The sequence below is a fragment of the Triplophysa dalaica genome, chromosome 8 (assembly GCF_015846415.1).
Source record: "Triplophysa dalaica isolate WHDGS20190420 chromosome 8, ASM1584641v1, whole genome shotgun sequence".
Classification (NCBI taxonomy): Eukaryota; Metazoa; Chordata; class Actinopteri; order Cypriniformes; family Nemacheilidae; genus Triplophysa; species Triplophysa dalaica.
The window spans coordinates 10,045,501-10,073,201 of NC_079549.1; the positions used below are offsets into that span (position 1 = coordinate 10,045,501).

At 37.3% G+C, this 27,701-nt stretch overlaps 2 protein-coding genes across 3 annotated transcripts; one reads left to right on the top strand and one right to left on the bottom strand.

The window, feature by feature from the left end:
• Window positions 1–235: 235 nt before the first annotated feature.
• On the top strand, window positions 236–10,129 carry spopla (speckle type BTB/POZ protein like a). 2 transcript variants are annotated; one of them, XM_056754913.1, is made up of 12 exons: window positions 236–429; window positions 1,237–1,363; window positions 1,982–2,118; window positions 3,302–3,423; window positions 3,516–3,667; window positions 3,766–3,893; window positions 4,888–5,065; window positions 5,475–5,530; window positions 5,669–5,791; window positions 8,131–8,273; window positions 8,372–8,425; window positions 8,512–8,854. In XM_056754913.1, the coding sequence occupies exons 3-12, from the start codon at window positions 2,041–2,043 to the stop codon at window positions 8,576–8,578; spliced, it is 1,101 nt and encodes a 366-aa protein (XP_056610891.1). In that variant the 5' UTR covers window positions 236–429; window positions 1,237–1,363; window positions 1,982–2,040; the 3' UTR covers window positions 8,579–8,854. The 2 variants fall into 2 exon arrangements, with proteins under 2 accessions (XP_056610891.1, XP_056610890.1); XM_056754912.1 differs by lacking the exon at window positions 8,512–8,854 and adding an exon at window positions 8,862–10,129 and having other exon boundaries at window positions 239–429.
• Window positions 10,130–11,283: 1,154 nt separating this feature from the next.
• nxph2a (neurexophilin 2a) lies at window positions 11,284–25,673 on the bottom strand. Its single transcript, XM_056754914.1, has 3 exons — window positions 25,298–25,673; window positions 25,062–25,208; window positions 11,284–14,296 (listed from the first exon to the last, which is right to left on the bottom strand). The coding sequence occupies exons 2-3, from the start codon at window positions 25,104–25,106 to the stop codon at window positions 13,550–13,552; spliced, it is 792 nt and encodes a 263-aa protein (XP_056610892.1). The 5' UTR covers window positions 25,107–25,208; window positions 25,298–25,673; the 3' UTR covers window positions 11,284–13,549.
• Between the last annotated feature and the right edge of the window lie 2,028 nt (window positions 25,674–27,701).

Below are 27,701 nucleotides of genomic sequence, written 5' to 3' on the forward strand. Positions count from 1 at the left end.
GAACAGAACAATGGCACTGACATATTTTATGATATGTTAGGAAAAAGTCTGGGAATAGCCTTAAACCTTGTTTGTAAAACCGGGCCCTATATTGTAGATGAACTGCGTTGGGTAAAAGCATTTTCCAAATCCAGGACTTGACATGGAAGTATAAATGGAGCTGTATTGTTGGGCCGAGGCGCGCCCCCTCTCGACGTAACCAGTACTTGCACACGGCAAGACGTGAGCGCGGCCGTCTGTGCTGCACACTGATGCGCTCTCGTATCCTTCACTGGCAGGATAAGCAGCAGACTGCAAGCTATTGAGATGGGCTGCTTTTGAAAATATACAAAAATACTTCAGTCTCAAATAGAGCCCATTAAACATAGCAGGACCTCGACAAGCGTCCGACCTTTGACTTTAACAGTATTGACAGAATGGCGAGGAAAGGTTTGTGGTTTAACCGATCTACTTTTGTCAATGTTGTGGACATAGTTTAGCCTGCTAACCACATAGCCAACTAGCCGACAAGAATCTGACTAGCTTAGACAAAAGACTTCATTCCTTTTGTCCCCACAAAGCAAGATTATTTGATTGGTTTACTGAGATTTTAGTTACTGATATACAGCCTATATAGAATAAAACGATAGAAATGGCCATATATATTTTTAAAGTAGATTCATGCTGGTGTTTGCTTTAAAGCTAACCAGTGTCTTTTGCCATAGTGGCCGAGACTAGAAAACAATCTTAATTTTACAAAAACATAAGACAGAGTCTGTTATTACTTGGTATTCAGGCTTATGTAGTAAACATTTATTTTTAATAGGTTTAGTTGAATTGGTTGTCAACTGAATGTAAGAGCAGTCAATCCGGATTTGGACTCCCTGAACTCTGCAAATATCCAAATGATGTTTGTAAACAGTCAGATGAGTTCGTGTTATTTAAAAAAAACATGGTGCAGTGAATATTTCTAATATGTAATTATGTTTGTAGAATATTGGGAAGTGTGTTTCGTATTGACATTTCTAAATGTCAAATCAGATTTTGAAGCAACTTAATGTAATGAAACTATATGATTTCACTAGGGTCTCATCATGCATGCTGTACTGATCCTATCCATAATTTGCTTCTACGTTACTATTTTGTTGCTTTATTTTTCTATTCTACTTGGCTATTAATACTGATTTTATTACTAATTTGAAAACTATTTTGACTGCAAAGTGTATTATATGATAAGATGTGTATTTCTATTTACAGGTTGGGATGTGAAATCTTTGGAACAACTGTAGTATCACAGTGAAGCACACACTTGTTTCCTCAGTATTTACCTCATACATCAAAATGAAATTAAGAAATGAAATATAAGGTTTTTGGTGAAGTTTCGGTAAGTTGGTTGGCCTGTCTGGTTTCATCTCAGATTTTGCATACTAAGCTGTAGTTTTTATTATGCAAACTCAAATAGTTCAGTTAGGAGCGAAATATAGTCAGGTGGCTTTGTCTGAGATACCGTTGGTTTTGTCAAATTACAACTAACGTGCCCTTGACTATACCTTGTCAACAAGGGCAAGTACAGGCCTGCCTATCAGGCCTGTGCCAACAAGCGATAAGATGACGCCATAAGACATAACCGGTCATAGGGTTTGTGGCATCATCAAACACAGCAGCATTTGTTTTTTGAGGGGTGGGGGGGGTGCATTTTCAGAGACTATTTTTAAAAACATAATTTTCAATGTTGTTGTTCTGTCACACTTTACCTGGACTGTGATATTGCATTCTTCCGATGTCCTAGGCTTCACAAGGCTTATTTTCCTTCGCTTCCCTTTTTTCGGCTTAGATACCTAAATGTATTTCGATAAATTCTGTGCCCCGAGTCAGGGTTGACCACGAAATGGCTTGCTGATGGCAAAGTCAAGGATCTGATATTTTCAGGTCAGGAGGAGGGAAGAAATTGCTGCTGTTTATTTTTTCTTAAACGATGCCTTTGCTCTGTGTTTCCATTAAGGTTTAGTGGCGAAAGCTTTGGGACCGTCAGCGCTTCTCGTAGTGGGGCGAGAGCTGACCATGTCGGGTGTCCCGACCCCTCCTCCTCCAGGGGAGATGGCCAGTGGCCCTGTGGCAGAAAGCTGGTGCTATACCCAGGTGAGACCGCGGGGTCCATTTTTTCACTCCTGTTGCAACCGTGTTCAAAATAAAGGACATGTGATGTATTTAATATACAAATAAACATTTGTTTAGTTATTACATTTGTGACCCTGGACAACAAAACCAGTCTTATGGGTAAATTTTTCGAAAATTGAGATTTTTACGTAATCTGAAATATGAGTAAATACGATTTCTGTTGATGTTTGAGTTGTTAGAATAGGACAATGTCTGGCTGAGATACAACCGTTTAAAACTCTGGAATCTGAGAGTGCAAAAAAATCTTTATATTGAGAAAATTGCTTTTGAAGTTGTCAATCAAGGGCACTGAGTCAGGCCACCCACTCACAAAAATAAAGTTTTTATATATTTAAAGTTGGAAATTTACTAAATATCTTCATCTAACATGATCCTTACTTAATATCCTAATGATTTTTGCCATAAAAGAAAAATCGATCATTTTGACCCATAGTTTTGTCTTTTACAAAAAATGTTCCCGTGCTACTTAAGACTGCTTTTGTGCTTTTTGTTAAATTTATGTTTAAATCACTTTGGTATGTCACTCTGTGATAGTGTGGTTCGAGTAATTGCATGTTGTGATCTTGTGTTACATTGGTGGGCACAGTTTGATCTAATAAAGGGTAATCACCGAATTAAAGTAGATAGGATGACAATTTATAGTACAAACTATAGTGAAACTCGAGCTTTGCTTATCACAATGTGGTCCTGCTGGTTTAGTGTGGTATAATGATACCAACACAAATGACTGACTTGTAAGACTAATAGGGATAATTTACCCCAAAATAAAAATTCTGTCATATTTACTCACCCTTGCTAGTTCAAACCTTTATAACTTTCTTTCTTCTACGGAACACAAAAGAAGATATTTTGAAGAATGTTGGTAACCAAACAACGGTGGTACCATTGAGTTACATTGGTTTTGCCCAATACAATAGAAGTGAATGAGAGCGCTGTAGTTTGGTCACCAACAACGTTGTATGATGCTGTTCAAGGGAAATAATTAAATAAAATATTAGTAAAAGGAATTCCATTAAAATAGGTAGTTACAGGAAGTGCAAGTGTTGTCATAGTAACCATAGTGTGGTCAACTATGAAAGACTGCACATTGATATATGTGTTGACTGCTATCTCACCCCACTGATGTTGATATTTTATCTGTTAGGTCAAGGTTGTAAAGTTTTCTTACATGTGGACCATAAATAACTTTAGCTTCTGTCGAGAAGAGATGGGTGAAGTATTGAAGAGCTCTACCTTCTCCTCAGGACCTAATGATAAAATGAAATGGTGAGGTTTCCTGAACATTATTCAGTTTATTTAATTATGCTGCTTTGTTTTCATTCATACCGCTTCTAAAACATCTCTTTATGGGTCTTCAGGTGCCTGCGGGTCAATCCGAAGGGACTCGATGATGAAAGTAAAGATTATCTATCGCTGTATTTGCTACTAGTTAGTTGTCCGAAAAGTGAAGTCAGAGCCAAGTTCAAGTTTTCTTTACTGAATGCTAAAAGAGAGGAGACAAAAGCTATGGGTAAGACCCTGATCACTGTTACATACACATTGACTCGTTTGAGTTTATGTATTAGACACCCGCAAACTAAGCATTTGTGTCTTGTCTTCCCGATGCAGAAAGCCAAAGAGCCTATCGGTTCGTCCAGGGCAAAGACTGGGGCTTCAAAAAATTTATTAGAAGAGATTTTCTGCTTGATGAGGCAAACGGGCTGCTACCAGATGATAAACTCACATTATTCTGCGAGGCAAGTATGCGTTTACTGCATAATGGGTTCAGTATCTCTGATTCAAATCCTCAGCTCGTGAACGTATCGTTCAGGTTAAACCCGTCTGATGAAATGTTTAAAAAGGCATTTTAGACTTGAGTGATAGATTGTTATTATAATACATACTGGGCATTCAGCGTTTTGAATAACTGTTATATTTGCAGATTTTCTGAGCCTTGATCGTTTGTCATTTGTTTATAAATCTAAGCCAAATTTCATTGCAAGCACGTGATCTTGTTCCAAATCTGCCTTTCACTCATGCTTTCGAGTTCATTTGGAGGATTTTTATCACAAAATTTCAGAAATGTGAAATCCAAAAAATCTGAGACTTTACAGTACAGTATTCTCCTGACGTAGATCGCAGATTGAATTTCTTGCACGTAGCGCGCCTTGTGCCATTTGTATGAATATGCTAGTAGTTGCTTGACGGATTGCCCTTCTCTTCAGAAACCAGCAGAATAGAGACGTCACCTCGAGCGCCAAATGAAATGGGTTGTCAAATGAATATACTGTAACACAATTATGAGTCTTGCTTGAAAAATAGCTTACATGCCTGGTGAGATCCTCTACGAGGTATAATATTTGCAGGAATATTACCAATATCACAATGCAAAGTAGAAATTAAATGCAAATTGCATATTATATGTTTCCCCTCATTAATTGGACAATAGTAGGTGAGTGTTGCAGAAAAAAAATACGATAACCCAACTGCAGGAGATATATGTCAGTTGTGTTTCCAGCAACTGCAGAGATGTATTAATTTATTTTATTGATATTTTGAGTTTAATTCACATCAATTCACACAAACCTCTTAAAGATTTAAGGGTTAATCAGATTGCTAGAACTCTCTTTTCTGTACATTGGCACTTAGACAAGGTTTGTGGCTGTAGCGTTCTTTGTGTAATTGAACGATTCGGTCACATTGCATGGCTGTACCTTACTGTATATTTACCTTATAATGCATGTTTATTAGGTGAGTGTTGTCCAGGATTCAGTGAACATCTCCGGACAGTCCAATATGAACATGCTGAAGGTTCCAGAATGCCAGTTGTCCGACGACCTGGGGAACTTGTGGGAGTGCTCAAGGTTCACGGACTGCTCTCTATATGTGGGCGGGCAGGAGTTCAAAGCCCACAAATCCATTCTGGCAGGTGAGTCTAATCCAGACCCCCAGCCCTGCTGACGACACCGGCTCAGCGTCCTGCCCCTTGATCCCTACTACGCTAGCTCAGCACCCACCCTTATGAGGGGCTGTGTGTGTGTGCGGTTAGACAGTACGTGTGACCTTGACAGTAATTTTTCACTTTCTGAGGTTATAATTCTTCAGTATGACAGATCTAGATTCATCACTGAAAATCTACTCTCTGATGCACTTTTAATGTCTATAGAGGACGACTAGGGGGTGTGACTTCTTCTGGCTTTGTTTTCGTCTTTCAGTAGAGTTGTTGGTCGGGAATAACATAATGAAAACTGGACATTTGTTTCATTTGTCTGTAGTGTGGCCATATATCGAAAGAAGCTCATATCATTTGACTGACAGATTTATTACTTTTTTGGCAGCAAGATCACCGGTGTTTAATGCCATGTTTGAGCATGAAATGGAAGAGAGTAAAAAGGTACGCATGTGATGCTCTTATATTGCAATATTGTTTTAGGTAATTTGCTTTTTTATATATATATATATCTATATGAGAGAATTTTTTGGGGGGTGAACTATACATATATAATTTTTTCACATGTTTCTTATCTCACAGAACCGAGTGGACATCAGTGATGTGGAACCAGAGGTTTTTAAGGAAATGATGGGCTTCATATACACAGGCAAAGCACCCAATTTAGAGAAAATGGCTGATAGTTTATTAGCCGCTGCTGATAAAGTAAGTCTGCTAATTAATATTGCTATATTTGAACTCTAAGGTTACACTTGATAACATTTTTAACTACTTTAGTTAACTTGAACTAACAATAAGCAATACATGTACAGAATTTATAATGTACATTTTATTACATGTATAGCATCTATTAGTTTGTTAATTTTAACATTTACAGCTGCAATTTTATAATCAAAAATTTAGCTTTTAAATGGATAGTTCACCCAAAAATAAAAATTCTGTCATTTTCTCACACTGAAATTATTATTCCAAAGCTACATCATTTTATATAAATGCTGTTTAGATTTCTGTTGAATGCATAAAAAAATATTTTGAAGAATGGGGGAAAACAATCAGTTCTGTGGCACCATTACCACTGGGTTTGTAAAATGATGAAAGTTTTATTTTGGGGTGAACTATTCCTTTAACAATAGTTAATACACATGTTAACACTACCGAACAATAAACAGCTGTTTCTATCTAGCAAATGACAACTTATTATAGACTTTGCCTTTTTTAGTACAGATGCTTTTAATGTAAAATCTGTTAATATGTCTGATGAACATGACAGATGTTTTCCACCAGGTAATATGAGCCTCATTTTAGAGCCGGAAGGAAACTTGTTGTTATTTTTTTATAGGTGTGAACCTTTCAGAAGTTGTTTGTTTATATCGATACAGTTTGGGAAATAATTATTTGATCACCTGCTAATTTTATAAGTTTGCCTGATTACAAAGAAATGAAGGGTCTTCAATCTTTATGGTAGGTTTATCTTAACTGATATAAACCGAATATCAACCAAAAAATTTAAATTTAAGCATTAAATTTGTCATTCACTTGTCCGAGTACAAAAATTACTTGCCAAAAGAAAAAATATATTTCATTTGAATTGTAATATAATATAATCTATTTACTTGTTTGGGATTTAGATTGGTCAAGTTTGCTTTTAAGCATTTTAACGAGTGTCCGCTTTGACCGCCTGAATTTGGTCATAGGCCTACTCTCTGTGACTGCTACTAAACAAAAGCAAACAGTAATTATAATTAGTTTTAAGGTTATAAGTTAGCTTTTTGTGCACATAGCACTGGTGGTAGAGATAAGTTTGGCAGCACAGGCCAAACAGTAGGAGCACAAGTATAAATCGTCTGTTGTCATCATTAAAAAATACATATGCAAGTGCAGTTCATCATGAATAGGCAGGTAACTGACAAAAAACATTAATGAGACATGCAGATGGATAAGTTAGGGCAATATCATTTTTAGACTTTTCTTAATTTGATTTATTTTTTCTAAGTTCTATGTTTTTAATTTTTTACTATACAATGTTGGTATATTTGTCCACATAAATTACTGTAGAATACTGTAGTATTTACAATAGTAAACTTCTTAGATGCTATAGTGTTGTTTATCTTTACTGTAGTATACAGTGTTTATCAATTTACTACAAGGACATAGTACTCTACAGTGATCTTTGTCTGAGTGTTCAATTGCAAGATTTCCCCAATGGGATAAAGGGGATCATGAGAAAGGTTAAAGATCAGCCCAGAACTACACGGAAGAAGCTTGTTAATGATTTCAAGACAGGTGGGTCCACACTTTGCAAGCAAAACATTGGGAACACGCTATGACACAATAGATTGTAATTCTTTAGCACCCACAAGGTCCTCCTGCCCTATAATGCCCGCCTGGCTTGTCTAAAGTTTGACAATGAAAATCAAAATGATTCAGGAATGGCTTTGGAGAAAGTGCTGTGGGATCAAAATTGCCTCCTGTTTTTTGAGGTAGAGGAATGCCGACTATGACCCCAAGAATACAGTGTTGGAAACATTATGCTTTAGGGATTTTTCTCTGCTACGGGTACAGGATGACTTCATGGCATTGAGGGGCTGAGGGATGGGCCCATGTAGTGTGAAATCTTGGAAGAGAACCTCCTCCCCTTAACTAGATCGCTGAATATGGGTCGTGGATGTGCCTTTGACATGACAAAGACCCAAAACAACTTTCAGAAATGTCTTACCTCTGTGATTACCGACAAGGATTTATCCACAAAGTACAAAGTTATGTTTTTGCTCGGGGATCAAATACTTATTTCACTGACTTAAATGCAAATCAGTTTATAACCTATATATAAAAAAGGTCCCCCTTTTTTTATATTCCGTCTCTATCAGTTAAGACCCTTCATTTCTTTGTAAGCAGGCAAACCTACAAAATCAGCAGGGGATACATTTTTTGCCCACACTGTACCCAGTTACAATTTGAGAGATGTGAACAAAATATAAACCTGTTCTAGTGTTGTTCTCTAAAAGTCTCTTGCATGCGTGTGCATGTTTGTGTTGTTCTGACAGTACGCTCTGGAGCGTTTAAAGGTCATGTGTGAGGAAGCCCTTTGCAACAGTCTCTCGGTGGAGAACGTGGCAGATACCCTCATCCTGGCCGACTTGCACAGCGCTGAGCAGCTCAAAGCACAGGCCATAGATTTTATCAACAGGCAAGCGCCGCAAAAGAAACTCTGCTTGATAAATTCCTGCTGCCATGGCTGTTTACCAGCCTGAGAATGAAAGTGTTTTTCTTCTATCTTATCCATAGGTGCAGTGTCCTCCGACAGCTGGGCTGTAAAGATGGGAAAAACTGGAATAGCAAGTATGTAATTAGCTGATATATGTGACACAAGATTAATACCGGGCTCTTATCTGCTCTCTTAGATGCATTAGAATTCATTGTTTTAGGTTCTGGCCAGCCCGAGCTGTTCGTCTGGTACCCTCAGCCTCCGTATCTCTTGATACCGGCTATTAATAGACTCTGACTGTCTGAAACGTCAAGGGAAGGGAACATTTCTGCATTATAAACATATCGCAATGTCTTTATTATAGTTCCCCGGCGTCTTGCTTTTAGAAACAAGTGCACTCATTTTGTATCCGGTTTGAAGGAATTTATCATCTCCACCGTTACTTTAATCATTTCATCTCTTTAACCTTTAAATCTATTATTTCTTTACTCCATTTGGCTAGATGATACTGATAGCTTTTATTGATTTTTAATGTGTTAATACTTAAATATCTTCACCCTTTCCTGACAGCCACGCCACGGATATAATGGAGACCGCAGGGTGGAAGTCAATGATCCAGTCTCATCCTCACTTAGTGGCAGAGGCTTTCCGCGCGCTCGCGTCAGCACAGTGCCCCCCCTTCGGCCTGCCAAGGAAGCGCCTAAAACAGTCCTGAAAACATTACTGCTGCTCTCTGGGGCCTGTCCTGGGACAAACGCCAGAAAACCACAGAGTTTCAACTCTATCCCATCGTCCTCCAGCCGAAAGCACGCGACTGGGAAAGAAAGTCCCGAGCGATGGCTTCGGCAGCCGAGCTTTATTTTGCGAATCTTACAGTCACTTCAAACAGCCTTAAACTATCTGCCATGACTCTTGTGTGGAGCGTTCTCTCAGTTCTTCTCTGTGCCTGCCTTGTCCCACGAGACCAGGCCTCTTCCCTGTTGCACTATAGTTCCCAAAGTCTTGCTGTTTTGATATGGAATGCTTCAGAAGGGAAATAATATATTATTCCTTATGTTTAGTTGTGAAACTAGACATTTAATAACGTTAACATGATGAGCGCAAGGTCATTTCTTTATCGTTTTGGAAAAGATAGATATGCCCCATATTGATGGCACGATTTCTATGTGAAAACACGTGGGGATGAAAAATGCTAGTACTATTCCATATTGTGGACAATATGCATTTCAGATGTGTGTATCGATGTGTGTAACAAACGGAATTATTGTTGAGTCTCGCCCCTTAACGTATGACTAAATCATGCAGTGACATTTAGTCTTTTAAATATGAACAGTGTTTTTAATGTTGCTTCCCTGGAGATGGTCTGCAATACAGACTAGTTTCAAGTTGTTGTTAGTAAGGTGAATGGTTGGCCCACAATTGCATTCAACTGATCGAACTGTAGTCGAGACAATCCATCTTTAAACACACTGTCCTCTGTAATCAGGAAATATTTGGATGCTGAGCATCGGAGTGTGCCATTATTACTGTGTATGTCGTATGGATGGATTGAGAAGGACAGATCATAAGCTGTTGTGTTACAGTCAAACTGACAGAATTTTCGAGGACGGGGTGTCATGCTATACCGACTTGTTCTGTTAAAGGACATGTTTTGTGAAGATTCTGGAGTTTGTTTCACCTTTTAAACAAATACGGTCTGCAAGAATTCCTGCATTAACTCATTAAAAGTTTTTCAGCATTCAGAGGTGTTTTGGAAATCATTGTAAGACACTCCATTATAATAACACATTTAAAGGATCAGTTCACCCGAAAATAAAGATTTTGTCATCATTTACTCACCCTCGAGTTGTTCCAAGTCTGTATACTTTTCTTTGTTTCGATGTACACATATTTGGAAGAACGTTTGTAACCAAAGTTCTTGGTTAACTGCAGATAAACAATAGCACAAGTTGTGGTGCCATGACCATTGTGGTCTCTGCGGCAGTCTCGTCGCATCGCTCTCGCACCCTCCATGATGGGGAAATCAGGGCTAATTAAAGCGAACAGCATGCAGTGCATAATCTGAGCTATCAAACTCGGATCTGTTCCCGCGCCAACATGCCGCTTCATGCCGAACGTTTTCTATGGCTCCTAGGGAACTCTGTGATAACATCTCACTATTAGAAAACCTCTCTCCACTCCTGTCTGCGAGACAATTTGTAAGTGCACCACTGAGCTAATGAGACAATTAGGCTTCATACAGACAATTCAGTTTTGGCTTTTGTTCTTTTGCTTTCTTTTTGAATCTGTGGGCAGGAGGGCGTCCACGTTCAAAGAGATACAGCAAAAAAACATGACAGTTCACTCGAACAAAAGAAAAGAATGAAATGGTAGTTAACCTGAAAAAATTGTGGCAAATATATTTGACTTCCTTGCTGAGATTCTCTTCGGTACAACAAGGGTAAATGCTGAATGTGTTGATGTTGTTGGTCCCCATCCACTTTTATAAAGTAAAAATTTGCATTTGGTTAAATATCTCCTTGTGATTTTTGTGGGTGGTTTGCAACAATATAGCAAGCAGAGGATTGAGACCACAAGCCAGAATTCACTGGTTACATGACCTGACTATTATCATCAACCTTCTTTGGTATTTCATTTAGGAAAGTCATATGAGTTTGGAATGGCATGAGGGTAAGAAAATACATTTTAAATGGTTCATCTTTAACTAGCAAGCAGAACTGATGATTCCTGTAAATATATTTATAGAACATAATTATATCCATCAGATTATTTATTGAATATATATTAAGAGTTTAAAGAAAAGAAGAACAAATGCCTGAGATGTATCATTATCATCCTGAGGTTATAGGATTTTGCTTATTATCTGATCACTATTTTATGTGATCATAAAAATGAAGAACAATATATGCCAACTTTTTACTACAAATCTCATATATTTGGTATGGATTTGCTTTATGGTTAGCTTTGTGAAAGTCATATTGAAAAAATGTCACCGCAGTACAGTGTTGTCATATGGCAACTTATTTTTTCCTTTACTTTTATTATGAAAAAGAACAAGAACATAAAAAAGAACGTTTTTTTTTTTTTAAAGCAACCACATGGCCTTTACTTTTGTCTTGTAGGTTTTTTTCTGGGGTCACACAGAGGCAAGACATATGATGAAGTGTTCCTTGAATTCCTATTAAATGAGTTTGTTCTGTGCTTTTAACAAACTTGATGTATTATAATAAAGATTCACTCAGCTGGCAGATCTGACAGTAGCATTAAAGAAAGAAACATTACAAGAAATTTCTAATGAAAAATTAAGTTGCCAACATTTTCTTTTTTTCCATTTATTTCATAATTTCCGTTTTATGTCCAATAATCAAATGGCAAAAAATACACAATTGTTACAACATATCACGGCTGTCTTTGTAAAACCTTGTATTTCCATATTTAGAGTTTTTAATGAGTCACCCTTTGTTTGTCACTGGGTTTTGCAAATATTTATGCAATTTAGTATTATAAAGTGCTTGTCAACTTTGACTAGACAGTATTTAATCATTCAAAATGTACAGTGTTTTGTCATCCTGCAGGGAATTTGGACATCCGATGTTTTGGAAGGACAGTGATGTACCATAATGGGTCACGTATAACTCATAAAGAAAGCTGACAACTCAAGCATTTTCCTTAGTTTTTTTTGTATTTTACAGAGAGGACAAACATAAAGCACAATTTGCATTTTGGAAATTAAAGCCGTGACAAGCCAGATCACCAAAATCTGTCTATTAGCAATAACTGTAAAACACCAAAAGTAGGAAAAGTTCATACTGTATTGAAACTACGTTTGAGATTAAAGAAACTCTTTTTTTTCTCTTGAAAGGCAAAATACACACGATTTATATTGTCACATTTATACACTATTCACAAAATTGCACACTGGATTATCAACTAAATACAGCTATAAACAGCTATCATAATATTGACGTTTTCTTGATGTTAAAGTACAGTGGCAAGACAGTGGTGCGGAGTGATCAATGCAGTTATCTGTCTGATTCTGACTATTTCACCTGATATGGGAAGAATGAAATAAACTGGATCATCTATTTGGCACACACATATGGAACCTGAGAATTGCAGTTCTGATTATCAGACTATGGCATTTCAACTGGTTCATTGTGATATTAGACTAAAATGTAAACAAAAACAACATCAGTTCATATGTACATACTGTTTCAAATTAAAAGAACGAAGTATACTCGGAAAATAAATGAAATGGCCCTTTATTGTTTTCTTTTCTTTTAAATTAATCTAATCTATTATTCAGCGTTTGCATAAATTGGCAACCGTGTGATATGAGATCACCTCTCGAGGACAAATATCAGTCAAAAGAATAAGAGTTCTATTCCAGTCCAAAGTCACTGGCGTGAATAGAGCTTTGCTATGACTGACAGGCTAAATTTACGTTTTTGGCTTCAGTCCCTTCTGTCATGGTTTGTAAGTGAAATTTCCCACTATAATTAATGTTAATTAGAGCCTGGAAATGTGGATCTCTGTGGCGAGACCATGACAAAGGGTTGTTAACCGGCTGCCAGATCCACTAAATCCACCTGTCCACTGAATTGTGCTCTCGTGAGACGTCGCAAATTACTCTTTGAAGTTATACACAATCTCAATTTAAACAGATCTTTTGTGAAATACAAAATGACTAAGAACAAATTGTATGCGATGTCTTCGCTGGATGAAATGACCCGATTGCACCTCTAATTCAGATGACTGTTTGCTTTTTTCACATTGAAACAGTTTCCACGATTTTGTTCTAAACAACAGTGCAAAAAGTGGCCACGTTGCTCAATATAACACACATACGTACTAACACACACATAAAGCGCACAATGAATAGGCGTTTTGCGTATACTGTATACTCTGTCCTCTGTGGGTCGGAGATTTATTAGTTTGACAAATAGCAAGAGATGGTGTTTTTCTGGAGAGAAAAAACTCCCTCCCAATCCAATCTGAGCAGGATGGGAAGTGTTCTGTTAAAAGATTGGGTCAATGTTTAGCTAGTAAAACATTGTGACTGCTTTATCACAAATAGCAAAGGTTGAAGCACATTACAGTAGTTTAGCCTTATTCAAAACATCTGGATGTGTTTTAATAGCTTTTAAATCAGATGGAAAAAAATGAGGTTCGACGTCAACATGTGATAACGGGTTGGACCATGATCTGTTTCTCATGAACATCACCGTTGAAGAACCAAGCTTTGTACCACATGAACGTTAACCTGTGGAAGCGTACGGTGTTTCACTGTGATAGTTGTAATCTGGGCAGATCTTCTGCACCAGTTTATAGTCAACGCTGTAGAAAGCAATGTAGATGCATATGACTTTGAAGGGTTTCGAGCAGAGCCAGGAGACGTGGCTCTGGGTGGACTCTTGGTAACACACGTTGGACGGGTCAAAGCTGCAGTGTGAAGTCTTTTTGCTGCGGTCTGTTTTCTGGTACTCGATACGACAGTTGAAAGATTTGGAGTCTTTGGTCTCCAGCGTTGACTGCTGAGCGATCTCAAACTCCACCACCTTAGAAGGCGGCACCAGACTGACGGAGACGTTCCCCAGACCCGTGGAGTTGTGGCGGAAGTATACACTGAACGTACCGTTTCCATGGTCCACTATCTTTCCCGTTATGAGGAGGTTCAATTTAACAGTCTTGATGTTGGAGTTGAAGTCTCCCCAGCCGAACATTTTTTTGAACTTGCCTGTTTTCACGATAGGTCTGCGTCTAGTCCTGCTGTGCGCCTCTCTAACATCTGTCTGGTTAGATAACCAGTCCCAGGAGTCCTCTATGTTTTCCAAATACGTTATCTCCCTCATGTTGCTCTTGAGCCCAGGGGATCCCCTGGCGAAAAGGCGCAGGGGGTTGAGAACACGAAGGCTGGCACTTTTGGGGGAGGGGTTCTTCTTGTTTTCAGCATCCCCCCAGTCCCCAAGGCCCACCTCAGGAATCTGGACCCTTCTGCACGTGACCTAACAACAAAACGGAGAAATACAGAAACACACAAAGATTAGAATCTATGACCATTATTACGCTCAAAAGAACAAAAGATGGCATCTTGACAAATTGTGCAATATAATATACAAAGCACCAGAATGTGTTCCCATATCATACAATCCTGTAACTCATTAGCAATGCCAAATTCATGGGGTTTGATATCTAGTGCACAGGAATAGATTATTATTACCCATATTAGAGCTGTCATGATATCAGTTTTTCAATTTGAAGAATTGATATTGTCTCGATATCTAGGAAAGGTTTTGCACCCTTTTAACAAGCGGCCCTGTTTTTGAGCATTGCATTGATTGCAAAAAGTTCATGTGAATGTTGAACTTTTTAACTTTCAAATAACGCATAGTTTTTGATAGTTGATTGAATATTCATGTAAAACAAAGGTAGCAAATAATGCAGGCATGCTGAAAAACGCCCATCCCATGGGCCCTGTGCATGAACAGGCAGCCTGTTGTTATCGGAGAAATAAGATCAGACAGTGTGATCAGGAACCGACGCGAAGCGGATGGTCTTGTATCACACCGAAGGGGCTTATTTCACGATAACAGCTGGCTGGTTGTACATTATCCTGTTTATTACACGCCTACTTGGCACATGATAAAGAATTGGACAAAAAATGTAAATTTGAAATACTTTATTCGCTCTTTTTACCGATTAAAAACCTTCCTTGAGGAAAAGCAGATTACTTTTGTTTTTAAGGTAAGAAACGACTTACAAATGTCACGAACAGGCAATTTGGTTTCAAAATGTGTAAATATAATGTCATATGTGTTATTAAGAGACATATTTAGATTTTATTTATATTGGGTTACCCTGTGTTGTTAGTTAAGAGGCTGGGAATAACGAACCAGCAAATGTCGCGATTGGTCAATCAGAATGAAGCATTCTAACGAGCAATGCAATCTTTTCAAATATATAAAGCTGTCAGTCAAATTTATCTTAAAAAAAAATCTCATTTTTTGGCTACTGAGTCATCCTGAAAATACAAGTGCAGAGAAGCAGGGATAGAGGGAACCATTGTTGCTCTTAAGGATTTTTTTTTAGAATGCTAAATAATTTATGTTATTATAGGTGTAATATCAGCACAATATCTATAGCCTATCATGGTACATTTCATTTATTGTGAATACTTCTATATTTTGACCACCCTACCTTATTATTACATGAGAAAAATATGTACACTACCGGCCAAAACTTTCCGGTTAGTGTTTCTCATAATTTTAAAAAATCGTTTAATCCTAAAGTGTATGTTTCAATGATTGAAATTACTTTTGTACAAATAATAAAACTGTGCCAACATATCAATTTCTTTCATTAGAAAACTAAAAAATGTCATGGATTACTTGGACCAATAATGAATAAAAAAGCAGTCAATAAAAGTCTAACATAGATGGAAATTCCTACAATAGTCTTCTCAGGTTGAGACCTCAAGAAGCTGAATGATAAAAAGCCAAGTTTGTGACCTTGCAAATTCTAGTCAAAGGGCGACTACTTTGAAGATGCTAAAATATAACAGAATTAATATATTTTGCATGCTTTTAGTCACAACATCGTGTGTCATACATCATACATATCCCATTAGTATTCATTTAGTGTAGCATTTTGAGCTGCAGTGCAGTGGCAAACTTAATGATCTTCTCTGAAAGTTCGCTGTGATGTTTGCATTGCCATTGTCTTTTAAGTTTTTAAAAATATTCGAATGTTCAGAAGGTTTTTTAAAAACTGTAAACACCGCAGCAATGATTCCAGCAGTACACTGCAGCACTGATCCCGTGTGCCAAATAACCTTTTTGCTCCAGGATTGAGTTCTGGTCCACTTAAGATAAAGTCTTAATAATTTGTCGAAATAAGCCAAACTAGTTTTGCTGGTAATTAGCGCAGGCTGCCATCCTGAGGCACAGCTGAGGGGATCATTTGCGGAAGCAGATGTGAAAGTAAGGCTGTTTGAAATTGCACAGACGAGCAACCCTGTATTTTCTCTATAATTACTAATTTTGCTGTAAGCTTAACAGCAGCATATGAGAACTCATTCAGCACAAAACCACATTCGTGAGGACATTTCCATCTAAAGTAGTCTAAAGCTTATCCAAACTGTGGCATCAGCATTTCAGGCCTGTTCTTAATCAGATACGTGTTTAAAAGATTCGTAAACATTAATGTTTCGGACCATCCATCCTTGTGAACTTTTAGTTATGGGTGTAAAATGTTGTACATGGTGTTAAATGTCCATGTCATCATCATGCACACCATTATAAATGTTGCATATGGCCAATTATAGCCCAGTAATTTGAAGGTTCTGTATAATGTGAAATCAATGGGTCCCCCGCGGATTGAGGGGTCTGATCATCAATCACAAAGCTTCACAAAGTCTAAATAAAACAAGACCTCCATGTAAAAAATAACAGGTATAGAAAGAAAATATAGAGTAAATATTTAAATCAACTATACATCGGTTGCAATGAAAACAGCGCAACGTGTCGCACAAAGATAGAAGCTAATCCTCAATCAGAAAAATGTTTTCTGAGAAGAGAAATTGTGATTTCTGTCTGCTGTGAAACATTAATTTACTTTTCAAGTCCCACTGGCCTTGTACAAATTCAGTAAAACAGATTGCTCATATCTTTCTCTAGCTCTCTGTTGTAAGCCGCTACATTATTCATTTGGTAGACATCAATGACTTGACAAGGGAAGATGAATACCGTTCACATTTAGAGAAAATGTGGTGAGAGAAAACTTCAGGTGAAGCAGGCAGGAGATGATAATGCTAATGTGGAAGCAGTTAAAGGATGATGAACAACTGGGGAAATTGCTGTGACAAGTGGAAGATCACAGGCAAAAAACCCTGTACAGCCTTGAGAGGAAAACTTAAAAGGTTCTGCTGACAATCGTCTCAGTCCCTCTCTCTCAAGCTGTATGGGGTAGCAATAATTCGACACATTTTTGGTAATGTGTTTGATGTCGACTAAAGCTGTGACTTTGGTATTTCAGGTAAAGCGTGGAAGGTTTGCTGAGGGTAAATTCTGAAGACAATAATTAATATTTAAACTAAACTACAATGCTTTCCTGCAGGCTAGAGTATTAGACAGATATACTGTATAACCTTCCATTGTCGTCTTTCACAAGCACCATTTATATGCGGTCTACAATATGCAGGATGTGTGAGTGTATTAGAGCCTTAACAAAATCAGATTTTCACTACATGATTTTTGTGGGAAAATAATTCAAGATTACGATTTTATTGTGATATTTCTATCTGTGATCTTTAAAATACAGAGAAATAACGCGATCATTCATCTGTAATGTCAACCGATCTCACTGGAATTCGTTACTAGGTGGCTTATTCATAGGTTGTGAATCGTAGGATTACTAGAAAAAGGAATACTGAAGCCCCACCCATAACCATAACGTCACTGGCGCGAAAGCAAATAATACTTAAATGTACCAATGAGCTCGAACACATTCATATGAATAAACCCCTCGTTTTTGCCTGAGCTTGCATTGATAATTTTGTTTGTTTTATGTATTTTCTTTTACTGATCAATAGGGTTGGGTATCGTTAGAATTTTAGCAATTCCGATTCCACTTATCGATTCCCGGCTCCGATTCCACAGTTGAAGACTGGTTTAAAAAATATATTTATTTATGAGCACCGTTTTGTATATAAACAGCAATACACATAGAAACCATGTCTCTCTCCACCGCCGTAACTATATAACTGTATGGAGGTGGAGAGAGAGAGAGTAAGGAGTGTGTATGTATGTAATATTATCTATATATGACTGAATTACTAGCCGTTGAATTCTTTGAAAGTAATGCAAATCCCAAGGTATGATATGGTGATATGACACTGTAATCTGGTCGACAGATCTGGAACTACTTTATAGATGTGCGTTTTACTGAAAAATAATGCACAACCATAAAACATTGGTCAGCCGATCAAAATGAAGTATTCAATATAATGAAATATAGCTAATAATAATAATTAATATATAATTCCAGACTTGCATACGTAAAGTACAGTTCAATCATTAAAACAAAGAAAATCAATAACAATAACTCCCAAATGATAGATCAAGATTAGAGACGATACATTTTGTTATATTGCACCAGATGCCTTAGGAATTATTCAGACATTAAAACGTCTTTTTTTTGTAATCATAAGAGGCATGTAAGAATGATTTTTTACAGAATTCAATATTGTTTGCGTTAGTGTCTATAACTATAGGCCGGTTTCACATACAGTAGGACATGTTCTTGTGTTTCATTAACGCACTTATTTTTAATGGTTGGTCTATATGTAAATGTGCATACTGGACAGGCGTTAAACCTCCCATAAATATCTGCAATTTGATAACGTATTGTACAAGGTGTCAGTCTCTGATACCAATAGGTGGCCCATTTTCCTACTGACATGATCATAATCTGACATCCACAAAGTGGGAGAAAAATCAGTCTAGACGTTCATCTGTAATGAGCATTATGGAGCAAGCTGTCTGCCGGTCCCTGGGGTGGACATATCTTTTAAGGCTTGACATAAAGGTAATTGCCGTGGTGACCAGAACTAGCCCTCTAGAAAGTTATTAAGAAGTCAGGGACATCTCAGTGGCGGATCATGGATGAGGATGCTGTTAAAATGCATTTGCTTCGTCTGGCAGTAGCACACCTGTGATAGCTGTGATGGCTCTCCAGCCCCGGGCCATGAATCTGTTTGGATGTCAGACCTGCACCTTCTTGTCATTTTCCCTCTATTCTTGTTCTTCCTCCCTTTTTCTCAGCCCCAGAGATCTGTTAATACATACCATTGCTTAAAGAGATAACACTTTTTATGAGGATTTTATTTATTAAACCATTGTTTTTACCCAAGGAAACTACAGCAAACGGAGCATGGTTTGATTAATCATAGATGCCATGACTGCCTCTCCATTAGTTCCAGTGTTCACTCTCACCTTCCCCAAAGTCTGCTTTAAGGGCCCTACACCCCAAAAACCCGTCTTTCCCTCTTTATTTTCCCTGTCCTTTCACTCTCTGTTTCTCTGTGGTGTTACACAGCATTTCATTTGTAATGATTCACACACTAGCAGATTCAATAGAAGATCCTGATCGCCTCGAGGAGGCAGTTGGGCACCTGAGTCTACACTCGGCCGAAGAATAGATTGCTACCCTGATGGGTGAAACAGCCTCACACCCGAAACCCATCACTCTTAATCAGGAGCCGGGCCGCTAACAAATGACAGGTGTTCTGTGTAGAGGATCAAAAGAGAAATCCTCAGGCGGGACCGATCGGTGCACTGTATTCTGTCCTGCATGTAAAATGCCACATAATTCTAACTGTCATTAACACCTGACCCTTATAGCTCCAAACTCTCATGCATGGCTGCTTCAGTCAGCGGACCATTGAATCGTCTGCTCGTGATTGCTGCCAATAGCTGCTTGCTATAACTCGCCAATGCATTCCTTTCAATAATTGCAATTAAAATCATGTGAGACAAACAAAATACATGTTTGCGTAATTTGATGTTTAATAACTTTCCCTTTAAAAATCTCCTGATGATAATTGTTGGGATTAGGTGGAAAAAACATACAGTACATTGTATGTTTATTTATTACTACACTTCAGTATAAATATCTTCAGATTTTTGCTTATGTTTTGTGTTATGTAAAGCATATTGTAATAATAATAAAACTATAATATTTCACCTGAAATATTTGAATATACTGTAGTGGCCACAATTTATGTCTTTGCTAAAAATTCAAATATTTCATTAAAGATGCATTAAAAATCTGTGTGTATGTTGCATTGGTGTGTTTGGAGTATAACCTGAAGCTCAGGCTATAGCTGAGGAAAACTTTACAATAAATTACACATCACAAGTTTAGAACCAGAAGAATTTCTTAGACCAGAAGAATAACACAAAATCTTACCACAAGAAAAGATCAACAATTATTAAAAAACGATAGTATTATAAAAATATAAAAGCTTTATTTCCAGTGAGAACTCATGTTCCCTGATATGCTGTGGTTTGCTGTTGTGCCAAATAATTGTGTAAAGTTAATGAACCTTATTTCTTGAGGGTTAAAAATCGAACCTGAGGCTCCATAAAGGCACATTTTGCACAAGTAAACCTCCCTTACATCACTTTTGACCACTACTACTGTTTTTGGGCTAGCAAAATATCAATATTAAAATAAATTGTATTTTATTCGGTTATTTAATTAAATATTGAGGACCTAACGTTTCAAGCCCCCACTATTTAATTAACTGGATGTTTTATAAAAAGTGTAATTGCCAATTTATTGGGTTTAACAATAATGTATATGGCTGGACATGAATAATTTTACAGTTTTCTCTACTTCACAAACAAGACACTGCCCTTTTTTCTGCTCGTGTTTCATGGGGAAAAAAGTCGCACATTCTATGGAATGAATTTATAAATAACCAAGATGTTTTTGCTGCTATAGTAATCTCTGTAAACAGAAAAACATGCCACAGAGAAGCTATCCTTCTTTGATTTAATCTGAAACTTGTGAATATGTGCACAATAACATTAACATTTTTGTTATGTGTTTTAGATGGAGGGTGTTTGGTTAAAACTAGCAGATTGAATCATTTCTAATGTCAAAATGAATATATGTGAAAAACGTGTTAATATTTTTGTTTTTTTTAATTACTGGCGTGAAGCATGTTTAATTAACTGCATGCAAAAACACGCTTAATGTGACAGCTATACTAAATATTAAAGTCAACAGTTTTTAAAACTGTTGAAAAGTATGTGAAAAAGCATCAGGACCAAAACAAAGGAAGTCAGACAAGGTGATATTGTGTGGCATTATACAGTACATCACCATTTGTTAATAAGGCCAAGGAGGATAATCAGGTGAGAAGAGATGCTTGTTTTTTCCCTTTTTATACCTGTCAAAATGGCTCTTTGTTCCACAAGCTGCTTGTGGAGATAGCATCCCATCAACACCTCTACAATCCCATTATACCATCTGTCTGGTTTTTGTTCTTACAAATGTGTTTGAAGTTTCCTCAGCGATGATCACAGGGTTCATATGCAAAACAAAACTGGAGAGAAAGTGTCAAAATATGTGTGAAAATGAAAAATCTGATTCTTAAGAGACTTTGGACATTTGACTGAAAACGATTCAGATGTTGAAACGGTACTTTGTTACACCTCCTTACAAATAAACAAGCGAGACGCACGCTTGTGAAAGATTATGCATTCAGCCCTTCTTCTCTGTTATAACTGACAGTACAGATGTCTTTGTTTTTTTTATTAGAAGTGTTTTAAGATATAATTTAAAGTACTTATCTCTTGAAGACAATGAAACACCAGCATATAAAAGAAAAGTTTTCAGCAGAACGACTTACAACACCACATCATAGGGAAAAAATGAAAGGGGAGATAAATGTACTAACAATGAAAAAAGGTGCTAATATTGTGATGATGATGATGCTGACAATATTTTTGCTTCCATTCAGAACATGTAGAATATGTAGAGTATGAAAGAAGGGACTTCTTTATTCCTATTATACCATATTACAAATTCTAAAACGAGCATGTATAAACAAAGCTTTAAAGGACAGTTGTATAATAAAATAAAAATGTTGCTATTTTTTGTCTTTCTAAAAAACTCTATGACTATCTTCAGTGGGAGATATAGGGAAACCAGGGACAGGCAACTTTTACACACGATAGACTTAAAGGGGCGGATTCCCGGACAGGGGTTAGACTAGTCCAGGACTCAAATAAATGCTAGAGCTGTCCAAACCAAAAACAACTTGCACTGCCATATCTTAAAATACATCATTGCTTTTGTGTTGTCTCAAAATGCACACAAGTAATCTTTTTAGTAAGGCATTTCTGGTAAAACATCTCAATTTCCTGATTAAACTAAGGCCTAGTCCTGATTGAAACTAATCCCTGTCTGGGAAACCATGACAAAGTAAATAAATGACAACAGGTTGACAAGTACAAGAACGAGACCACTTCACATGAATTATCCAGGGATGCTATACCCAACACATCTATCTTGAAGCTTGAAATTCTCAGTGCTTTAGGGATGAACATTCTGAAATCACATGTTTCCCGTCTATCAGTGGGGAAGAACTGATTTGATATCTTTTGGTAATGATTAACGCTGCCATGCTATGACAAAAATAAAAGGAACTTTGGTAAATGTAATTGAAATCTTAGTTGATAGTAGCCTATGTATAGTTTGGGTTCTAAAAGAAAAACATCAAAAACGAATTCAACCTAACTAATATAGTATAAACAATAAATAGAATTACCTGACTCAAATGTAATTTAGTTTTAAAAATGAATTGAAAATGAGAAATACACCCCCATGATTCCATCTTTCTCTGTATGAGCTAATGTCTTTGATCCAGTGTAAAAAAATATTTCAGTTTGGTCTGGTTTTGAGTTTATTCCAAATATAATTACATCCAACTTTTCCAACATTGTTCATTTACAATATCAGAAGAAAAATATTCCTATTTTTTGATCATTCATTTAAAAAAGATATGGGGTTTGCGGGTTGATTTAAAAATGGAGAACAGCGTGTATAGACCTGCTTGGTATAGTGTTCATATGGTGCACTTCTCCACATAAAATTAACAAACACAAAATTGGAAGCCTCACACCAACAAACTGGCAATGTTTAGAGCTCTAAATGTCACAGACAATATTGTTTACGAGGGATTACCGAGGCCAGATTTCCTAAACCCAGCAATGACCGCAATATAGACACAGATACACATCACTGGTGTTTAAGCCCTGAAGTGATAATGCCAATCTAGAGCGAAAGGCTCATATTTACAGAAAGACTCTGCAAAATCCTCGTGTAATCTCTCTCACAGGAATTTCTGGGTTAGTGGACCTACAAACACATTTCACCATTCCAGTCACTTCTTTTTCCTCTAATTTGGTGTCCTCGCCCAATTCTGAAAGCTTGACGTAAGTTCTCCCTCACATGGCAAATCCAGCAAGGGCTTGATGTGAAGACTCGAGCTGCAGCAGGTTCTGAAGAATATAAACAGCGTTTTTATTGTCCGGAGGGACGGGCGTGTGAAAGAGACGAGGGCCTTATCACAGCCCAGCAGCTCTGTAATTCGCCTCCGTGATACAGCACCAGAGCGGAGAACCTTACAGCTGGCACAATCCGAAGGCGGATTAGTTTTTCTGACATAAGCTTCCTGAAAAACTAATCAATCAGCCCATGCCGCATTATCAGAGCCATAAGATTAAAGCGTGCCTTCTAATCCCGGCACTGTACATTTTTGTAAATTCCCCACCGCTAGTTTTCCTCAAGTAAATAAATAATGAAATCAAACCTAATTGCGCACAAAGACGACGGGAGCCGCGGACGACCTAGAGATAAAGAATTCACTGCAACATCATTATTCCAGCTTTAAATTTGCTCTCTGTAAACCTATTAAGTCTGTGTGTTCGAGTGTGCCCTCTAAGTTTTGATTTCTTTTCAGGCAAGAGTTTCAAATGAAAAACAGCGAGGACTTTCATGATTGCGCTCAAATATTCTTCCTTTCTTCTTTAAGTCAACAGAAGCATTCTATACAAGCATGAGCACAGATTGACAGCCTTTATACCCTTATGCAACATGAACAGGAGCGAAGCAAAACGCTGAACGACCGAGGGGGTTAAAGAGAGCCCCGCTTTGACAGGAAAGTGCATCTGAGCTGGACTTCAGACATACAAAGAACATCATCATACAAAGATGAGCAACGGGATAAAACGTGTATAAACAATAGAGGCGTGGGGTAGTGATCGAGTGAATTTAGTGCTGATCACATTGATCTCCGTCTTGCTCTCGGAGGTTGACTGCAGCAGATGTCATGAAATGAATAGTTGCTAGTGTGAACGCTGACCCTCTTATCTGTCCCCAAGGAGTAGCACAGATGTTGGGCTACTTCCCAAGTATTTGAATCTGTTTGTGTGAAAGTGTGTAAGAGAGAAAGATAGAGACTGCTGGGACTCTAATCCATTGGGAGGCTGTCTTTGGAGGATTGTTCAAAGAGGACATACAGCCATCCTTACATGTACTGTGTATCAAGTGCGCACAGTTAAGTGACAGTCAAAGCACACATGTGATCGTGTCCACGCTTTGGCTGCTTTGCACATGCATCTCATTGAACTGTCTGTTTGATAATTGTGTATGTATACACTACACATATACATGATATTGACAATGTTGTACTTTACGTATAATTTCGATATGATACTGTATATTCTGTGTGCCTGTCATAATTCTACTTAATATTACGGTTTAATTAATTTGTTTTAAAATAATGTGTATGTTCCTTCATTTTAAATTAGGTTTAAACAAAGACAAACATACCACAAACTGAAAAAACAAAATACATCGCCCATATATTTCATATCATACATTTACAGAAGGCTACATTTATTTGTCTTTTAATGATCTTGCTATAGCATCTAATGAAGCTTGTTTCCTTCAATATATCACCTTCATTTTGAAACTAAAATATTGTACATTTCAAAAGTGGCATCATTCTGTGATGACACTTTTGAGAATTCATTTTGACTCATTTATTACCACTGAGTAATAGACATTCGAAATAGAAAATAAATACAAAATAGACTACTCGTAAATTCAAAAAGTTATAAAAATTACACCATATATTTTTAAATACCAATGTCAATGCAACTAATCATGAATCAGGAGAAATAAAAAGGCACCCACCTTGTGGAAACAAAAAAGGAGCAGAACAGCTGAAAGAAGTTGCATCTTGACTACGGAAAAATGATCTTCGACTTTTACTTGATGTGTGAGATGCAAATATCCAGTTCACAGGGTTTAGGACAAAAAAGTGCCATTGCTCTCAACTACCTAAATTTGAAAAAAAGGAAATTAATGCGTTTATTGTTGTACTCTGAAGTGCTTAATGGGATGCGATTACATAAACCAAAGTATCTTACCCTCGGCAAATGATGTTGATCATGTTGAAAAGTGACGTTGACCAGCAAGGTACAGCTGATGAAAATCCTGATACTGATGAATGTAAAGATTGAAACAGAAGCCTTACTTAATAAATAGGTTATATCGTAAAGTAATGCCAATAGATGGACGGGATGCAGCGGCCCCTCACGAGGCGAGTCCGATCAGTGTGAAGGTGCAGGTCTTCGCAGCATCCTCCTTGATGGATCCGACTCCTCGATCGTCTGACGCCTTGTCGTCTTGTTTACGGCAGTTTGTCCTGTTTGAAGTTTTAGACCAACTCCAAGTACAGTAGACTAACTCTTTGAGAGAAAGCTCCACATCTTGTTCGTCTGTAGTTTGATTTGTGAGTGAGTGACGGTGCGTGTGTGTCTCTCTTTGAAGTGCTCTTCAGACTTAGCGCCTGTGAGGAACTCGGTGCTTAGCTAGACGTCAATTATTAACCCTTTGTTGTTCCGTATTTGTTTCTCTTTTTTTTCTGGTTAAAGAAAACATACTGCCGGCACTACAGTTAATATCTTATAAGACTGCATTACATTAGATTGGACAGTAGCCTGAGTGTAGCGCATTGCAAGTGTTTATTATTGTTTAGTAGGATACATTTTATGAATCTGTATATGTATTTAATATAAAGACATTACGTTTATGATTTCTTTATAGAAAATTGTAACTTCTAATGTAAATATTACATCTGCTTTTAAAGATGCATTACATTGGGTACTTTTTTACAGTATAAAACTTAACGGTTAAGCTGTACAGTCATTCCATATAAAATATGTGTCAATAGCACCACCACGTGGCATTGTAATGCACACGTCGGCACATATAATACTGTACTGTTTGTTAGACTGAAAAAAAACATGCCGCCGTGTAATATAATAAGCAAATAATTACTTAACTAATTGCTTTTGCAAAAAAAATGATCTACACTAATCACGCACGTGCATTTGTGATAACTGTGAGAGACATGACTGGCGGCGAGTAGTTGTAAATTAGTCAATGGCGAGATATTTACTCTGTAACATGTAACTTACACTTTTTGCTTGTAAACAACATTTTATTTCATAAGAATGCGTGGCAACTTAGTGACAACTGAGAAATATGCTTTGACCCCGTACTTCATAGCAAATAGTATCTGCGTTTCCATTACCCTTCAAAATGCGCAAATTGAAATATCATATTGAAATCACGCCCGATGTAAACAGATCAATTTCGAGAAAACTCCCATGTATCGCAAACAAAAATCACATGTGCATGAGTTGTTTTGTCAGGCGTAGGCCTATTTTGAAAAACAGCGAGGAAACATTTTTTGATTATTTTTAAAGATAGGATGCAAAGAATTTTAAAGAAATCTTATATGATGGCCAAAATGTAGGGAAACGAGTGAGTGCAGTATGGAGATGTATTAGGAACAGTGATAATAGGACAACATACAAGGAAATATGCTCTTCACTCTTTCATTTCAGTAGCTGGCACTATTCCCCAAAGTTTGTTTGCAACCTGCCATAAAACGTACAAAGTATGGCGAGAATGACTTATCGCGAGAAGATTTTTTTTAAAGGTGTCATGAATAAGGACATCAATTTTAACAGGAAGTTTTGTTTTATAAATGGAATCGTATTCAAGCGAACATCTTGTAAGTGTCAGAACTGAAAACAGTCTTGTAACTTGCAACTGTTATTTACACAATATTTTGACGATCACTGAGGTCCTGTTATAATATTAGTTGTGTGTGAATCGTTATCTCTGTGACTTGTCGGGCTCATATATCATTTTTCAAGGTTTTATCCACCGTTTGCAAATAATGGAGGCTGTCTTGAAGTGTTTTGATATTATTTCGGTTGCTGTGTCATATCCATACTTGTCAACACTGTAGTTTTGGCCGGGAGTCTCCCATTTGTTTATTTATCATGGAAACTCTTGTAACATTTGAGACCTGCGATCGTGGTGATCTTCTGTCCGGTTCACAATCGCGGGTCTTAAATGCTGACAGGTACAGTCATATATCATTAATCACCATACAACTCTTGGCTATACAAACTATACGCAAAGCGTTGTCATCACATCCGGGAAATACAGTAAGTCAGTAAATTTGAGTAAAATCACTTTCTTCACTTATCCAGTGGGAATGCACATATGAAATAGAGATGAGGACAGATAATTTTTTAAATCACACAAGGTCCCCAGATAATACTAAACCCATGCGAATAGGGAAACCTAACGTTACATGTTCAACCAAATTCACAGAAGGCCAACTAAGTTAACTACGCAAATTGCTATTCAATCATAGCAGTGGGCATTTACTTCAAAGTCTTTAATGCTACAGGCCCATTAAAACTGACCATTTGTCAAGCCGGCCTCAAAACCCAGGTAGAATATAGTCTA